Here is a 17,579-nt window from a genome sequence, read left to right on the forward strand (position 1 = left end):
CCCCTGACAACCCCTAATCTGCTTTCTGTCTTTATGGATTTGCCTATTTTGAGCATTTTATATAAATGGAATCATACGATATGTGGCATATAGATTAGGAATGTCTTAAAAGACAAATCAATCAGTTGCCATATGTGGCTCTTAGTTAGTCCAAACTCAAACAAACTGTAAAAAAATTAATGAGTCAGTTGAGGATATTTGAGCACTAACTACAGACTTGATGTGAAAGAACTGTTACTTTTTTCAAAGTATAATAAATTATATTATGGGTATTCTTTTTAAAAGAATTTATCTTTAAAGATACATACTGAATTATTTCCTTATGAAATGAATGACATGTTGTCTGGGATTTCCTCCAAAATAATTCAGAGGGGTTATGGGGCAGTGTGTGGGGATACAAATAAAACAAAGTTGGCTATGTGAAAATGATGGCTTGAAGCTGGGTCTTGGGTACATGGGGTTTATTATACTTTTCTCTCTTATTTTCATATATTTGAAATTTTCCATAATGAAAAATTTTTATTAAATTTGAAGAAGTAGCTGGCCTCTTTAGATGAACTTCTAATTATTATGTTCTTAATGATATCACTTCTAATTATGAAGTTTCTGGCAGGTTTGTTTGTAGCATGGATTCTCTTTAATGAAAGTGTTCTCAGTCTAATTTCTGCATTCTCAATAACTGGTGTCTTGCAATGATACAGGTATTTGTAAAAGACAAAATTTCTTATTTTTTGGCATGAAGTAATACATTTAATTTTGAGACTGCCTTATTGGTATCTTATTTAAATGAGAGCCATTTTCCCCATGCTTTCTGATGTGTGGAAGACTCGACTTGACAAGCTTACAGGTCATATGGACAAAGTTTGAAAAGTATAGCATTCAGGAACTGTGTACTTAAATTCTCTTAAGATCCCTTTCATTCAAAGAGAATTAAAGACCAGTTTTGGCATTTGTGATTTTAAAAGATCAAATTTTTCTTCTGTAATTTTCAAGAAAGATTTTCTTATAGATACTGTTCATTACTTAATGAACTTTATGTAGATAAACAATAGTTGGTATGTGCATGTTTTCAGGGTGGATTTTTATTGAATTAATGCTTTTGAAATATTTTAAGTATAATGCAGTCAAATGGCTTATCAGACAGACATTCCAATACATTTAGTTGTTTTAAAATGTTGTATTCCTGAGTGACTTATAAGAATTTAAAAATTTTGATTATGTATTAAATAGGTAAATGTTTATAAAAATGTTATTACTAACTTGTCATTTGCTTGTTTTGCTAGTTTGACAGCTTAAATTGATGGATGTATCATTGATACAGCTTTGAAATTGAGTACCTAAAATCTATAGATATAAACAACATAATATTTCAGTATCTTTAGTAGGCTGTTTGCTTTCTTAGGTTATTCTAGGGTTGAAGAGTTCAAATTATCTACTAAAATATGAGAAACTAGGTTTAAGTTAAATATTTTTATCTTGTGCTCTCTTATACATATCATTTTTTTTCTTCTCTACACAATAATATGTTGGATTCCTTTTAAATATTTTAATTTTGGTAATGTTGTTATATCATTTCTATTTGTCATTTTAACCTGTGTTACATTAAGTGACCTCCATGTTTCCTAGAAGACTATATTACCTTTCTATTTACTCAGGTTCTTTTTTTTTTTTTTCCCCATTTATTTATTTTATTGCATTTTAGGTTTTGGGGTACATGTGAAGAACATGCAAGATTGTTGCATAGGTACACACGTGGCAGTGTGATTTGCTGCCTTCCTCCCCATCACCTACATCTGGCATCTCTCCCCTTGCCATCTCTCCCCAGCTCCCCACCCCCCACCGTCCCTCCCCTGTTTCCCTCCAACTGACCCCAGTGTGTAGTGCTCCCCTCCCTGTGTCCATGTGTTCTCATTGTTCAACACCCACCTGTGAGTGAGAACATGCGGTGTTTGATCTTCTGCTCTTCTGTCAGTTTGCTGAGAATGATGGTTTCCAGGTTCATCCATGTCCCTACAAAGGACACAAACTCATCATTGTTGATGGCTGCATAATATTCCATAGTGTATATATGCCACATTTTCCCTGTCCAGTCTATCATCGATGGGCATTTGGGCTGGATCCAGGTCTTTGCTATTGTAAACAGTGCTGCAGTGAACATTCATGTGCACGTGTCCTTATAGTAGAACGATTTATAATCCTTTGGATATATACCCAGCAATGGGATTGCTGGGTCAAATCGAATTTCTATTTCTAGGTCCTTGAGAAATCGCCACACTGTCTTCCACAATGGTTGAACTAATTTACACTTCCACCAACAGTGTAAAAGTGTTCCTATTTCTCCACATCCTCTCCAGCATCTGTTGTCTCCAGATTTTTTAATGATTGCCATTCTAACTGGCATGAGATGGTATCTCAATGTTGTTTTGATTTGCATTTCTCTGATGACCAGTGATGATGAGCATTTTTTCATGTGTTTGTTGGCCTCATGTATGTCTTCTTTTGTAAAGTATCTGTTCATATCCTTTGCCCACTTTTGAATGGGCTTGTTAGCTTTTTTCTTGTAAATCTCTTTTAGTCAGCCCCTTGTCAGATGAGTAAACTGCAAAAATTTTCCCCATTCTGTTGGTTGCCGATTCACTCTAATGACTGTTTCTTTTGCTGTGCAGAAGCTGTGGAGTTTGATTAGGTCCCATTTGTCTATTTTAGCTTTTGTTGTCAATGCTTTTGGTGTTTTTGTCATGAAGTCCTTGCCTACACCTATGTCCTGAATGGTTTTGCCTAGATTTTCTTCTAGGGTTTTTATGGTGTTAGGCCGTATGTTTAAGTCTTTAATCCATCTGGAGTTAATTTTAGTGTAAGGTGTCTGGAAGGCGTCAGTTTCTGCTTTCTGCACATGGCTAGCCAGTTTTCCCAACACCATTTATTAAACAGGGAATCCTTTCCCCATTGCTTGTTTTTGTCTGGTTTGTCAAAGATCAGATGGTTGTAGATATGTTGCGTTGCATCCGAGACCTCTGTTCTGTTCCATTGGTCTATATCTCTGTTTTGGTACCAGTACCATGCTGTTTTGATTACTGTAGCTTTATAGTATAGTTTAAAGTCTGGTAGTGTGATGCTTCCCACTTTGTTCTTTTTGTTTAGAATTGACTTGGCTATGCGGGCTCTCTTTTGGTTCCATATGAAGTTTAAGGTGGTTTTTTCCAGTTCTATGAAGAAGATCATTGGTAGCTTGATGGGGATAGCATTGAATCTGTAAATTACTTTGTGCAGTATGGCCATTTTCACGCTATTGATTCTTCCTAAGCATGAACATGGAATGTTTCTCCATCTGTTTGTGTCCTCTCTTATTTCGTTGAGCAGTGGCTTGTAGTTCTCTTTGACGAAGTCCTTTACATTCCTTGTTGGTTGTATTCCTAGGTATTTTATCCTCTTTGTGGCAATTGTGAATGGAAGGTTGTTCTTGATTTGGCTCTCTTTAAGTCTGTTATTGGTGTATAGGAATGCATGTGATTTTTGCACATTGATTTTGTATCCTGAGACTTTGCTGAAGTTGCTTAACAGTTTCAGGAGATTTTGGGCTGAGACGATGGGGTCTTCTAGATATGCAATCATGTCGTCTGCAAATAGAGACAATTTGACTTCCTCCTTTCCTATTTGAATACCCTTTATTTCTTTTTCTTGCCTGATTGCTCTGGCTAGAACTTCTAGTACTATATTGAATAGGAGTGGTGAGAGAGGGCATCCTTGTCTGGTGCCACATTTCAAGGCGAATGCTTCCAGTTTTTGCCCATTCAGTATGATATTGGCTGTTGGTTTGTCATAAATAGCTTTTATTATTGTGAGATACATTCCGTCAATACCTAGCTTATTGAGGGTTTTTAGCATAAAGGGCTGTTGAATTTTGTCAAAGGCCTTCTCTGCATCAATTGAAATAATCATGTGGTTTTTGTCTTTGGTTCTGTTTATATGGTAAATTATGTTTATAGACTTGCGTATATTGAACCATCTTTGCATCCCCGGGATGAAGCCTACTTGATCATGGTGGGTAAGCTTTTTGATGTGCTGTTGCAATCGGCTTGTCAGTATTTTATTGAAGATTTTTGCATCTATGTTCATCATGGATATTGGCCTGAAGTTTTCTTTTCTTGTTGAGTCTCTGCCGGGTTTTGGAATCAGGATGATGTTGGTGTCATAAAATGATTTTGGAAGAATTCCCTCTTTTTGTATTGTTTAGAATAGTTTCAGAAGGAATGGTACCAGCTCCCCTTTGTATGTCTGGTAGAATTCGGCTGTGAACCCATCTGGACCTGGGCTTTTTTTGGGTGGTAAGCTCTTAATTGCTGCCTCAACTTCAGACCTTATTATGGGTCTGTTCAGGGTTTCGGCTTCTTCCTGGTTTAAGCTTGGGAGGAGGCAAGTGTCCAGGAATTTATCCATTTCTTCCAGGTTTACTAGTTTATGTGCATAGAGTTGTTTGTAATAATCTCTGATGATGGTTTTGAATTTCTGTGGACTCTGTGGTGATACCCCCTTTATTGTTTTTTATTGCATCAATTTGGTTATTCTCTCTTTTCTTTTTTATTAATCTGGCTAGTGGTCTGTCTATTTTGTTGATCTTTTCAAAAAACCAGCTCCTGGATTTACTGATTTTTTGAAGGGTTTTTTGTGTCTCTGTCTCCTTCAGTTCTGCTCTGATCTTAGCTATTTCTTGTCTTCTGCTAGACTTTGAGTTTTTTTGATCTTGCTTCTCTAGCTCTTTCAGTTTTGACAATAGAGTGTCAATTTTTGATCTCTTCTTGCTTCTCACGTGGGCACTTATAGCTATATATTTTCCTCTAGAGACTGCTTTAAATGTGTCCTAGAGATTCTGGTAAGTTGTGTCTTCATTCTCGTTGGTTTTTAAGAACATCTTTATTTCTGTCTTCATTTCATTGTTTATCCAGTCAACATTCAAAGGCAAGTTGTTCAGTTTCCGTGAAGCTGTGCGGTTCTGGGTTAGTTTTTGAATTCTGAGTTCTAACTTGATTGCACTGTGGTCTGAGAGACTGTTTGTTATAATTTCTGTTCTTTTACATTTGCTGAGGAGTGATTTACTCCCAATTATGTGGTCAATTTTAGAGTAGGTGTGATGTGGTGCTGAGAAGAATGTATTTTCTGTGGCTTTCGGGTGGAGAGTTCTGTAAATGTCTATTAGGTTTGCTTGGTCCAGGTCTGAGTTCAAGTCCTGGATATCCTTGTTAATTTTCTGTCTGGTTGATCTGTCTAATGTTGACAATGGGGTGTTAAAGTCTCCCACTCTCATTGTGTGGGAGTCTAAGTCTCTTTGTAAGTCTTTAAGAACTTGCCTTATGTATCTGGGTGCTCCTGTATTGGGCACGTATATATTTAGGATCGTTAGCTCTTCTTGTTGCATTGATCCTTTTACCATTATGTAATGTCTTCTTTGTCTCTTTTGATCTTTGTTGCTTTAAAGTCTAATTTATCAGAGATGAGAATTGCAACTCCAGCTTTTTTTTGCTCTCCATTTGCTTGGTAAATCTTCCTCCATCCCTTTATTTTGAGCCTTTGTGTATCCTTGCATGTGAGATGGGTTTCCTGGATACAGCACACCGATGGGTTTTGGCTTTTTATCCAATTTGCCAGTCTGTGTCTTTTGATTGGGGCATTTAGTCCATTTACATTTAGGGTTAATATTGTTATGTGTGAATTTGATACTGCCATTTTGGTGCTAGCTGGCTGTTTTGCCCATTAGTTGACGCAGATTCTTCATTGTGTTGATTCTCTTTACCATTTGGCATGTTTTTGGAGTGGCTGGTACTAGCTGTTTCTTTATATGTGTAGAGCCTCTTTCAGGAGCTCTTGTAAAGCTGGCCTGGTGGTGACGAAATCTCTGAGTACTTGCATGTTCACGAAGGATTTTATTTTTCCTTCACTTATGAAGCTTAGTTTGGCTGGATAGGAGATTCTGGGTTGAAAGTTCTTTTCTTTAAGGATGTTGAATGTTGGCCCCCACTCTCTTCTGGCTTGGAGGGTTTCTGCTGAGAGATCTGCTGTGAGTCTGATGGGCTTCCCTTTGTGGGTAGCCCGACCTTTCTCTCTGGCTGCCCTTAGTATTTTCTCCTTCATTTCAACCCTGGTGAACCTTACAATTATGTGCCTTGGGGTTGCTCTTCTTGACTAATATCTTTGTGGTGTTCTCTGTATTTCCTGGACTTGAATATTTGCCTGCCTTGCTAGGTTGGGGAAGTTTTCCTGGATAATATCCTGTAGAGTATTTTCTAGCTTGGATTCATTCTCTTCATCGCATTCAGGTACGCCTATCAAATGTAGATTAGGTCTTTTCCCATAGTCCCACATTTCTTGGAGACTTTATTCATTCCTTTTTACCCTTTTTTCTCTATTCTTGCCTTCCCATTTTATTTCATTGAGTTGATCTTCAACCTCTGATATCTTTTCTTCTGCTTGGTCAATTCGGCTGTTGATACTTGTGCATGCTTTGTGAAGTTCTCGTGTTGTGTTTTTCAGCTCCATCAGTTCATTTATATTCCTTTCTATTTTGTCCATTCTCGTTAGCATTTCATCAAATCTTTTTTCAAGGTTCTTAGTTTCTTTGCATTGGGTTAGAACATGTTCTTTTAGTTCACATAAGTTTCTTACTACCCACCTTCTGAAGTCTGATTCTGTCATTTCATCACACTCGTTCTCCCTGCAACCTTGTTCCCTTGCTGGTGAGGAGTTGTGATCCCTTGTAGGAGGAGAGGTGTTCTGGTTTTGGGTGTTTTAATCCTTTTTGCGCTGGTTTCTTCCCATCTGTATGGATTTATCCACCTGTCGTCTCTGCAGTTGCTGGCTTTCAGATTGGGTATCTGAGTGGACGTTGTTTGTTGATGATGAGGTTATTTCTGTTTCTTGGTTTTCCTTCTGACAGTCTGGCCCCTCTGCTGTAGGTCTGCTGAGGTCCACTCCAGGCCCTGCTTGCCTGGGGATCACCTGCAGCAGCTGCTGAACAGTAAGGGTTGTTACCAGTTTTCTTCTTCTGCTGTCTTTGTCCCAGGATACCCGCCTAGTGTCAATCTGATCTCTCCTTTATGAGGTGGCTCTTTGGATATACAGGGGTCAGGGAGCTGCTTGAGGAGACGGTCTCTTCTTTATAGGAGCTCAAATGCTGAGCTGTGAGCTCCATTGTTCATTCAGAGCTGCTGGGAGGTACGTTTAGGTCTGCTGCAGCAGAATTCATAAACCGCTTTTTGTTCCCAGGTGCTCTGTCCCAGGGATTTAGGGCTTTATGAGTTTCCATTATGCTGCTGCCTTCTTTTTTTTTCCTTCAGAGCTGCCCTGCCCAGCAAGGAGGCAGCCTAGTCACTGTCTGCCTGTAGAGGCTTTGCTGAGCTGTGGTGGGCTCTGCCCAGCTGCCGAGTGAACTTCCCTGCAGTTCTGTTTATATGGCTGTAGTTAGAACTGCCTGGGCAAGGGTGGCCTACCTCTGTTAAGGCAGAGCCTCTCTGCAGTGGCGGGTTGCCTTGGCAACGGGCCAGCTGCCTAAGCAATGGCGGGTTGCCTTGGCAACGGTGGGCTGCCTCAGCTTTGGCTGACTACCTCAGTAGTGGCGGGCTGCCTTGGTAATGGCGGACGCCCCTCCCCCACAGAGCTGGACCGTCCCGGGTTCAGCTGCGCTTGCTGTGAAACTCTCAATACAGAGAGTTTCTGATTGCTGTTCTTTTGTGGGGGTGGGACCAGCCAAGCCTGATCGCCTGGCTCCCTGCCTCAGAGCCTTTTTTTTTTTTCTTTTTTTTAAGTTGGTGTTCCAGTCGCCTATCGAAGAGGCGCCGGGGTCTGTGTTTTTTCCCATGCGGCGACTCACTGCGCTGGCTTAAACAGCAGCACTGAGATTTGCGGCGCTTTTTTTGCGCTGGAATCTACTGTCCTGGTTCCCTGCTCAGTCCCCTTTATAATCAGACGAATGGGCAACTTCCCGTGGCTCCAATTGCCAGACAAAAGGGCACCCAGACCGCTGTATTTTGTACGGAGAACTGCTGCTTCGGGGCGCTGACTAAGCAGCTGCGCGGGGCACAGCCTTGCTGGCCGAAACAGCCGCGCTGGCGACCCATGGAGCTCCTTCGCCTGGGAATGACCTAGTCTGTGGGCAATAAAAATGCAGTGTCCACTCACCCTCTGCACTTTCACTGGAAGCTGCAATCCTGAGCTGTTCCTAAACGGCCATCTTGGATCATCCCCCCTCAGGTTCTTTTCTTGATATTGATTGGTTTGATTTGTTCTCAATTTCACCAGTTTTGTTAGAAGTGATAGAAAGTGACTTTTTTTCCTTTCTCAATGCCTCTTCCAAAGTAGATAGGCCATAGTTATTTCTCTAGGGAATTTTGACAAGGCAAGGTTTAGAAATAAGGATGGTGTGTCCTCTACTTTTATTTTGGTCTTTTAGACTAAGATCATCTGGCTGTCAGTTCTGGTCTCCTAGGAAAGCTTTTCCTCTCTCAGTACTTTGAAAGTCATAGAAGTAAGTTTTCACTGATGTTCAGTTCATTATCCCTTTGAAATATCTTTCTTATTGACTTATAGTGGATGATTACTGATTTAGGTACAGTAATTTGTGATGTCTTTGTAGGAAATGCCAGAAATATTCCAGATTCTGCCCAATGGTTCTTAAAATGCTTGTATCAACAGACATTTGTATTGCTATGTGTGATGGTTAATACTGAGTGTCAACTTGATCATGTTGAAGGATGCAAACTATTGATCCTGGGAGTGTCTGTGAAGGTGTTACCAAAGGAGATTAACATTTGAGTCAGTGGGCTGGGAAAGGCAGACCCACCCTTAATCTGGATGGGCACCATCTAGTCAGCTGCCAGCTCAGCCAGGATATAAAGCAGGCAGAAAAAAAGGTGAAAAGGCTAGACTGACATAGCCTCCCAGCTTACATCCTTCTCCCATGTTGGATGCTTCCTGTTCCCAAGCATTGAACTCCATATTCTTCAGCTTTGGGACTGGCACTGGCTTCCTTGCACCTCAGCTTGCAGGCAGCCTATTGTGGGACCTTGTGATTGTGTGAGTTAACACTCCTTAATAAAATCCCATATATCTTATTAGTTTTGTTTCTCTAGAGAGCTCCGTCTAATATAATATGTGAGTCATGGGCAGAGTTGCAAGTAACACCTCTGGCTTTGTCAATATATGTCCTAAATTCTACATAATAAGTTTGGTGATTGTTTTAGGATATATAGTATAGATTCAGTATGCAAGCCATTTCTTCCTCTTTCTATTTTGTTCTCTTTTCTTTATTTCTTCCTAAATGGAAAACAAACAAACAAAAACAAAACAAAACAAAACAAAATGAAAATTTCACCTGAAGTTTTGAGGGAAAGTTACTTGTAATACTTACTGTCCTAAACAATTTCATTTTTTGTTACTTTCTTTGTTCATATATATGAATGCTTCCTGTGATTAAAGTAATATTTTATATGTTTTTACAGAAAAATAATTTACAGAGAAAGTTTATAAATTACAACATTAGAAATAAATTCTGAGACTCATGGAAAACATCCTGTGGGAATAGAAAGAGCAGGATGAACATTAGGAATTTGAGCTATATTAGACCCAAATAATTTGAAGAATCTTATTTACTCAAAAATAAGATTCTTCAAGTTATTTTAAAATACGTGTTTTAAGATACCTAGAACTTATCCTGTCACTTGCCTGTGAGGTTTTTAATCTCTTTGGGTGGAATTAAATAATGCCTAATATACTTTTGCCTTGTTCATAGTGTATTAAAAAGAATGAGATTTAAATGGTAAAGGTCTTACTTGAGATTTTTTTCCTATCATATCTTGACTCTGTGATCAAGGTAACACTCTTTTCCTTTATGGACTTCAACGGGAATAAAAATTGTTAAATCATAGAATATTTTAAGGATTAAATTTAAAATGCCAATGTTGGATTCACATACCATGCAAATGTCTGTAATTACATAGAGATAAGGGTAACTAACATGAGAACAAATTGTATCTTTTTTGTAACTGTGGTTATCATTAGTGTAACAATGTCCTTTTGTATAAATTTTGATAGTTTGATACATTGGACAGGTTGTGTACCTGACTCCAAGGTCCTATGAGGAAACTACGCTCCAGAGTGCTTGTCCATGATCACTCGCTGGTGAGTGATAAGGTGGTGCAAATGTATTTTTATTTCTATTTTAGTATCCTTTTTTTGATAGATTGTACCATAGCCATTTAACAGTATGTTGAAACTTTTATGCAGCATTTAAAATTTGTTTTGTCTGAACCAGAAATCACATCAACAGCATAACATTAACTTGTTTCCGATTATAAAAATAACACTTGAAAACTAAAAGTATAAAGAAGAAAATGTAAAAGTCAGATTATTATTTCCTTGTAATGGAAATAACCATGAATGTATGGCTCCCTAATCTTTTTTTCTCACCATATTGTTATTATTTTTGCTTACTCTAACATAAGTGTTTTTCAATGTCTGTCTTACTACCCTTCCTAGTCAAGTTTTGAAGTAAACACACACGCACACACACACACATAAATTAGCATCTTAAAAAGAGTAAAATAAGATGAAAATACTCAACTATATTTTGCAAGCCAAAGAGTTAACTTCAGAAGAAATAGACATTAGCAAATTCAGCAATTAAAGTCCTATTTATAGTTTGTCTGGAGAGAATAATAATATATATAGTATCCTCAGCAGTCAGTGTGATGTGGTGTGAATAGCACAGGCTTTGCATTCAGGCTGACCTGACTGAATCCTAGTCTTACTACTTACCAACTGCCTGATGTTGGACAATAACTTAACTTCTCTCACCTTTGGTTTCTTATCTTTAAAATGGAGTGAATGATGCCTGCCATTCAGGGCTGCATTAGGATCAGAGAAGCAAATATAACTAAAGTGCCTTACCCGGTGTCTGGATATGTTAGGCATAGGGTAAATGATAGTCAGAAGAAACCTAAGGCCCTAGGCTTACACAACTGAAGTAATTTTGTGAAAATTAAAGGCCACCATGTTATACCCATAATTAACCAAGTAGCTATGTCTTCAAAATATTTATTTGCATTATTTACCATTTTTTCTTTCTCTTGCAAATTTATTACTGCCCAAAGAGGAGTGGAAAATGATGAAAAAGTGACTGTCTTGAGATGCTTTCTACTCTGGCAGGCCGTGGTCCAGGCTACAGTGTTTACCTCATTTCAGGAAGGTCCAAAGCATATGGGCCTGGAGTAGATCTTAGAGATTCACTGATGAGTTCCCACGGAACATTCACAATCCAGGGCAAGAGATTCAATTCAGAAAAAGCAAAAACCTTTCCACTACACTTTAAAAAAAAATTCAGAATGAAGGTAGCTGAAGTGAACCCTATTGTGGGTGACAGGAGTTGGGGGCAGGGGTATAAATTCTGAAAACTTGAGTTATTTTATTGAACATACAAATGTCAGGGAAAAAAATTAAAAAGGTATTTCTTTTAGCCAGTAAGAGGTTAATACCTGGTTGTAACTGCAGAAAAGCAACATTGAGGCAACTTTTTAATATTTACTTCCAAATAAGATGAGAAAATTAGAGGAAATCACTTGTTTCTGATATGGAAAGAATTAGAGACATAGACCTATCCCAAATAACAACACTAGTAAGGCATTTGTAAGTGATATAAGTATGGAAGTGTATTTAAATATACTAGTATGTGAGTGATATAAGTATGGTATTAGGCAAGTTCTTATGAAGGAAACAGGACAGTATCGCTAAGGAAATGATATGTAAGTGGATCTTGCAGGATGAACAGAAATTCACTAGCAAAGGTAACTGCCTTCTGGGCCCAGTTAACTGTGTATGTAAGACAACAGCGGATTATGGGGAGCATGAGGGAGGGGTAGAGAGTGAGCTTAGAGCCACTGCTCTAGTATTAAGTTTGAATTATGGAAAATACAGCAATATTTTAATTTTCATTGCAGAGAAATGTTGAGAATGGTATATAATGAGTAAAAGCAAAAAGAATAGCAGAGCCAATCAATCAATATAAGATAATTTTTAAAACACAGAAAAGACAAATGTGCCTTTGCCTATGAAAGGGTGAAGGACATGCCATCCCAAATTATGTCAGATTGGTATATTGATTATTTCAAGGTGAAAACTTTGGAGAAATTGGAGTTTCTTGAGGCTGTATGCACAGAATGCCTTCCTGAGCCATACAGAAGAGACACTGGATGAAATTGCCAAGATAATGGTGTATGTCCCCAAGGAGGAACAGCTCTTTTCTTCCCAGGGCTGCAAGTCTATTTCCCAGAGGATTAACTGCTTCTATCATGAAGGCCAGATGAAGACTTCCTGGAGCTGCCTTTCTTCCCCTAACAGGACCCTGGGACCTGTAGGAGCACCCTGTTTGCAACTGTGAGGTGTTTGAGGGGTGTGGACTGGCATTCAGCAGTCACTAACACAAAACTGGTGTGTGAAAGACAGACCTTACATTAGAAACAGTGCCAGTCCTGTTTGTTTGTTTGTTTTTGGAAGCCCCACCAAAATAGAAACTTGGATCTCTGGATTCAAAGAAACAGAGCCAATTCTTAAGATCACTTGGTGCTTTAAAGACATCCATTCCAAAGTGGAATGTGGTTGAAGAAAGTGGGCCAGGTGGTTGAAGAAAGCCATGTAGGAGCTCAAGAAATCCCAAAAGCTGATGATGATGCTGCAGATGGGCTCTTTAGCATCTCAGCTCTTCTGTAAGGAAAAGCTTGGGTGTTACACCTCAGAGGCTATAGAGTCCTTGGGTTACAGAGCAGATGAGAATGAAGTTCTGTGACCCAGCAGTGGAAAGTACATTCCAGGTTTGCCGGCTGGTGGGCTTTCAAATGGTACTGCCAGAGGAAAGCTGAGCTGTTTCTGTTGTGAATGGATCAGCAAAGAGCCTCAGCCTGAAGGAAAAAGTGCACAGAGGAAAATATTTTACAAATCAGGTCAATGTAAGCCAAGACTTAGTATACAGATTTTGGAGGGAGAGGGGGAAGCTTGTAAAACAATTAGGGGTCTTGACATGTTGCATGTAAAGATTAAAATGTTCTATTCTTAAAAAAAGAAGAAGAAAGGGCAAGCTTTGTCTTTTCCTGTGTGCAGCGATCAAGATTCCTCTGGGAGGGGCACCTCTCCATACCAGGGTGACAAAACAGCGATTATTACCAGAATTGGAATTGGAGGCTGCAATGGATCTGAATAAACATATTTACATTGCCTTCCATCTGCTTTACACACCTCCACCATATATCTCTGGTGACTCCCCTGGAACATTTGCTTCCTCTAGCCAGATTTCCTTTGTCCTGTCATTTTTTCTCATATTTATCACTCTGTGCCTAAAAATGTATAAAAACATCTTGGTTTGGCCACGTCTTTGGACTTCACTTACTTGTAAAGATCCCCATATACATGTAAAACTAATAAAATTTGTAGACTTTTCTCTTGTTAATCTGCCTGGTGTCAGTTTGGCTCCCAGATGCAACTGAAGAGCCTACTAAGAGCTGAAAGGGGGTTGGAGGTGATCTTTTACTCCCCCACACTAAAATTGGACCATTTTCAGGAAGATGACCAGTGTTTTATTCCTGTCCAACTTGTTGGCCAGTGCTTCAAAGGAGAGTGAACTCCATCACCCCACATCAGAAATGTATCAGCATAAGTAACCTGATTGATAAAACATCAAAACTAGTTGCCACGACTTGTTCTCTAAAGTGTTAAAAATCCATTATGCCCCGAACCACTGATTCTCTCTAAGTTTCCATTATTCACCACTGATTTGGTTAAAGATCACTTTGTAGAGAGAAGTTTATAGAAGTGGCAAAAAATACATATATATTTATATAAACAAACATAAATATTATATACATATTTCTTTAAAATTAGTGATAAGAGACACTTTGGTTGCCGATCAGACAGGAAATAAGTAAATAGAAAAATTGAAAACCTAAAGCTCATGCTGTTCTCACTGCTTTATTTTCTCATAATTACTTCTTGACATTTCCCTTTAGTGTAAGCACTAGATGAGGAGCCAGGAAGCCAGGATTCTAGACCCAGCCATATCAGTTTCTACACATCTGCCTCATCTCAGACATATCCCTTTACTTCTCAAGCCCTTGGTTTCCTGATCTCTCAAATGAAAGGATTTTCAAATAGGTTCTGCAGGATATGGGAGAGATACTTCAAGGGCCACTCTGGAAGATGAAGGGAGGCCTCCTGCTAACCTTTCCCCTTCAGACAGAGCAGCTTCGCTTTTATTTGTGTTATAAGTTGGGGCTGTCACAAGATTTTTTTTGACAAAAGGATTCTGTCACTTTTTTAAAGTTTGAAAATCACTGAGCTAAATGTTCCATAAGGGCCTATCCGGCTCAGAAACAATTTTCATAGCTGTAGACTGGGAATAACAATAGTCCCTTCTCTTAGGTTTCCATGGAGTACACAAGATATTACATGTAGAACAGGGCATAGAATGTAGGAAGCATTCAGTGTGTTAGCTGTTAATGTCTGCCACCCCTTCCCCCAGCAGGTCCCACACAACTAAGACTGCATTTGTGACTGTATACTTTAGAGTATGAAATGATGGCCTGAAAAATTGCCTGATCCATCTGCTTTATATCAACACCACCATAAAAATGTCTTGGGCATGTTCTCTGTGAATTTTTAATATAGTTTATTTCTAGTTTTTGTACTTCGCCTTTTTCTCTCACAATTGAGTTTTCTTTTGTTATCAGATTTTTAAAATAGTTATGATAATGCATTTTTGAAAGTTAATGTGTTCTTGTGTTCCAGACTTCTCAGCTCGTGGGAAAGTGACATCAGCGTCCACCCCCTAACCCTGCCCTCTGCAACCTGCTTGGAGCTGCTTTTGATATTATCGAAGAGTAATGCCAATCTGCCTTCATCCCTTCGCCATATGAATTCCTTTCAGGTGAGCAATGGCTTCTTTTCTAGGCTGTGATTTCTCAGTTTTACTTGGAATTATTTTTCAAGGATCCTGTCTTTCACAGGAGATAGCCCATGGAATTCCCCAGTTTCAAATAATAAAAATAAGCATAATGCATGTATTGCTTTGTCCATCTGGGTTTTTTTGTTTGTTTGTTTTTTGGAGGCAGAGACTCACACTGTTGCCCAGGCTCGAGTGAAGTGGTGCAGCCTCGGCTGACCGCAGCCTCCATCTCCAAGGTTTAAGTGGCTTTTGTGCCTCAGCCTCCCGAGTAGCCGGGACTACAGGTGCATGCCACCACACCTGGCTAATTTTTTGTATTTTTTGTAGAAACAGGGTTTCACTGTGTTGTCCAGGCTGGCCTCAAACTTCTGAGCTCAGGCAGTCAGCCTGCCTCAGCTTCCCAAAGTGTTAAGATTACTGGCGTGAGCCACTGTGCCTGGGCTTTGTCTATCTCTTTTTAAATAAATGAACAAACGGAGGCTCAGAATTGACTAGGTAATTATCTAGTCATGGCAGAAGCCACAGCTCTATAACTCCAGGCTTTGTTCTTCGGGCTCCCATCTTGCCTCTGGAAAATGTCAAAAAGATCCAGCAGATACTTGTGAATGCCAACTCCTTTCTCCCAACTTTGCATGAGACCCAGAAATCTAAACCATTATTAGTGGCTTTGCTGCTGTTAGCCGGAAGTCAGATTGCCAAGTGGATGTTTAACAGGATTGATCTGTTTAACAGGGTTCTACTGTCTGAGCCATTTCCCTCTCTCTCCTTAGCCTTCTCCCTTATCACTTCCCTACTGCCCTGGATATTTATTTGTTCCCATAGTCTAACTCAGCGCTGCAAGTGTAGACTGGCCAGCAAGATGACCAGCATGAAGGGACCTCCTGCTGCCCTCACAGTCAGCTAATTGTCAAATGGGGTGGCAAATGAGAATTAGGATGTTAACTCATGGCTTAAGTTGTGGCCTTATCACTACTACATGTAATTGGACTTATCTCTGACTCTTGGCAATGGAAAAATACTCAGGAGCTCTCTGATGCTGGTGGGAATACAATGTAAATAAACGTGGGCTATTTCTACTTCTGAAGTGTTGTTGTATCCTAAGAAAACTTCAGGAGCATTGTATATTGCTTATTACCTCTGTTACATGGTAAAACAAGATGTGGATTTTCCTATGAATCATGTCTCAAGAAATCAAGAGAAAATAACTGATCCAATCTTACTTACATTCTTCTCCTCTTGGAAATCTGTTACATGGATTTTCTCTGTGATGTTCTTCCTCTTTCTGAGCCTCAGGCACTCATAGAGTACAGTCTTTGGCCTTAGCGTGGCTGTTTGTATTTGCTGTCTGTTGGTCAACTCCAATCCTGGTCTCTCAAATGGACCTTAAAGAACATCTTCTCATTTTATAGGAGAGGAAATTGCGATCTGGAACATGGAGTAAATTGGCTAGGGAACACTCAGTGGGTCAGAGACCAAACTGGACTCACTCGCCAGGGTTACTCCATTTGCCACTAACTGCACTGCCCACTAAGGTCCTGAGGGTAGAGCGGGTGTGAATGGTGGCTAGAGGCAAGTTAGTAGATCTACCTTGGCATGTCCACAGCCTCCCCTTATTTTGCAGTAGTTTGTATTCATGTATTTGTATACTGCCTTAAACTAGATATTATTTAAAATTCTATATATCTATATTTCTTTAAGTTCTGCTCATGGTATTGAATAATGGAAAAAGTTTGTATATGCCCACAAACATTCATGGAGAAAGAGACAAAAAACTTACCAGTGGTTATCATTGAGGAATGAAGCTGAAAAACAATAATTTTTTATTTCACTCCTTCCTTCATGTACTATTTGAAATTTTCATGCCATGGGTAAGTGGGTAGCAAGAGAAATTACTCTGACTTCAAGGATTTTATGGCATATTGGGGGAAATAGGACAGTCATCCGTGTATGATTTAACTTGAGAGTAATTTTATTACAACATAGCCTCAACACATTTTTAAAGAAATTAAAGGTAAAAGATTTTTTGAAGGGTTTTTTGTGTCTCTGTCTCCTTCAGTTCTGCTCTGATCTTAGTTATTTCTTGTCTTCTGCTAGGTTTTGAGTTTTTTTTATCTTGCTCTTCTAGCTCTTTCAATTTTGATGATAGGGTGTCAATTTTAGATCTCTCCTTGCATCTCATGTGGGCATTTGTTGCTATATATTTTCCTCTAGAGACTGCTTTAAATGTGTCCCAGAGATTCTGGTATGTTGTGTCTTCGTTCTCGTTGGTTTCGAAGAACATCTTTATTTCTGCCTTCATTTCATTATTTATCCAGTCAACATTCAAGAGCCAGTTGTTCAGTTTCCATGAAGCTGTGTGGTTCTGAGTTAGTTTCTAAATTCTGAGTTCTAACTCGATTGCACTGTGGTCTGAGAGACTGTTATGATTTCTGTTCTTTTGCATTTGTTGAGGAGTGATTTACTAACAATTATATGATCAATTTTAGAGTAGGTGTGATGTGGTGCTGAGAAGAATGTATATTCTATGGATTTGGGATGGAGAGTTCTGTAAAAAAAACATCTTAAGCTTCATATGGAACCAAAAGAGAGCCCACATAGCCAAGTC

General features: G+C 39.1%; 1 protein-coding gene and 1 long non-coding RNA gene across 4 annotated transcripts in view; both read left to right on the forward strand.

Moving 5' to 3' along the window:
- Window positions 1–17,579, forward strand: part of UBE3D (ubiquitin protein ligase E3D) — a 194,178-nt gene that overhangs the window by 107,589 nt on the left and 69,010 nt on the right. For all 3 annotated transcript variants that reach the window (XM_032275421.1, XM_032275417.1, XM_032275419.1), the window contains exon 9: window positions 14,818–14,956. In XM_032275421.1, the coding sequence (XP_032131312.1) occupies window positions 14,818–14,956 (139 nt within the window). The remainder of the gene's footprint in view (window positions 1–14,817; window positions 14,957–17,579) is intronic.
- Window positions 17–13,091, forward strand: LOC116549656. Its single transcript, XR_004267984.1, has 2 exons — window positions 17–1,655; window positions 8,242–13,091. It is a non-coding gene; the product is annotated as an uncharacterized LOC116549656 (long non-coding RNA).

Source organism: Sapajus apella, unplaced genomic scaffold, assembly GCF_009761245.1.
Source record: "Sapajus apella isolate SASKATOON/1434 unplaced genomic scaffold, GSC_monkey_1.0 scaffold6, whole genome shotgun sequence".
Lineage (NCBI taxonomy): Eukaryota > Metazoa > Chordata > Mammalia > Primates > Cebidae > Sapajus > Sapajus apella.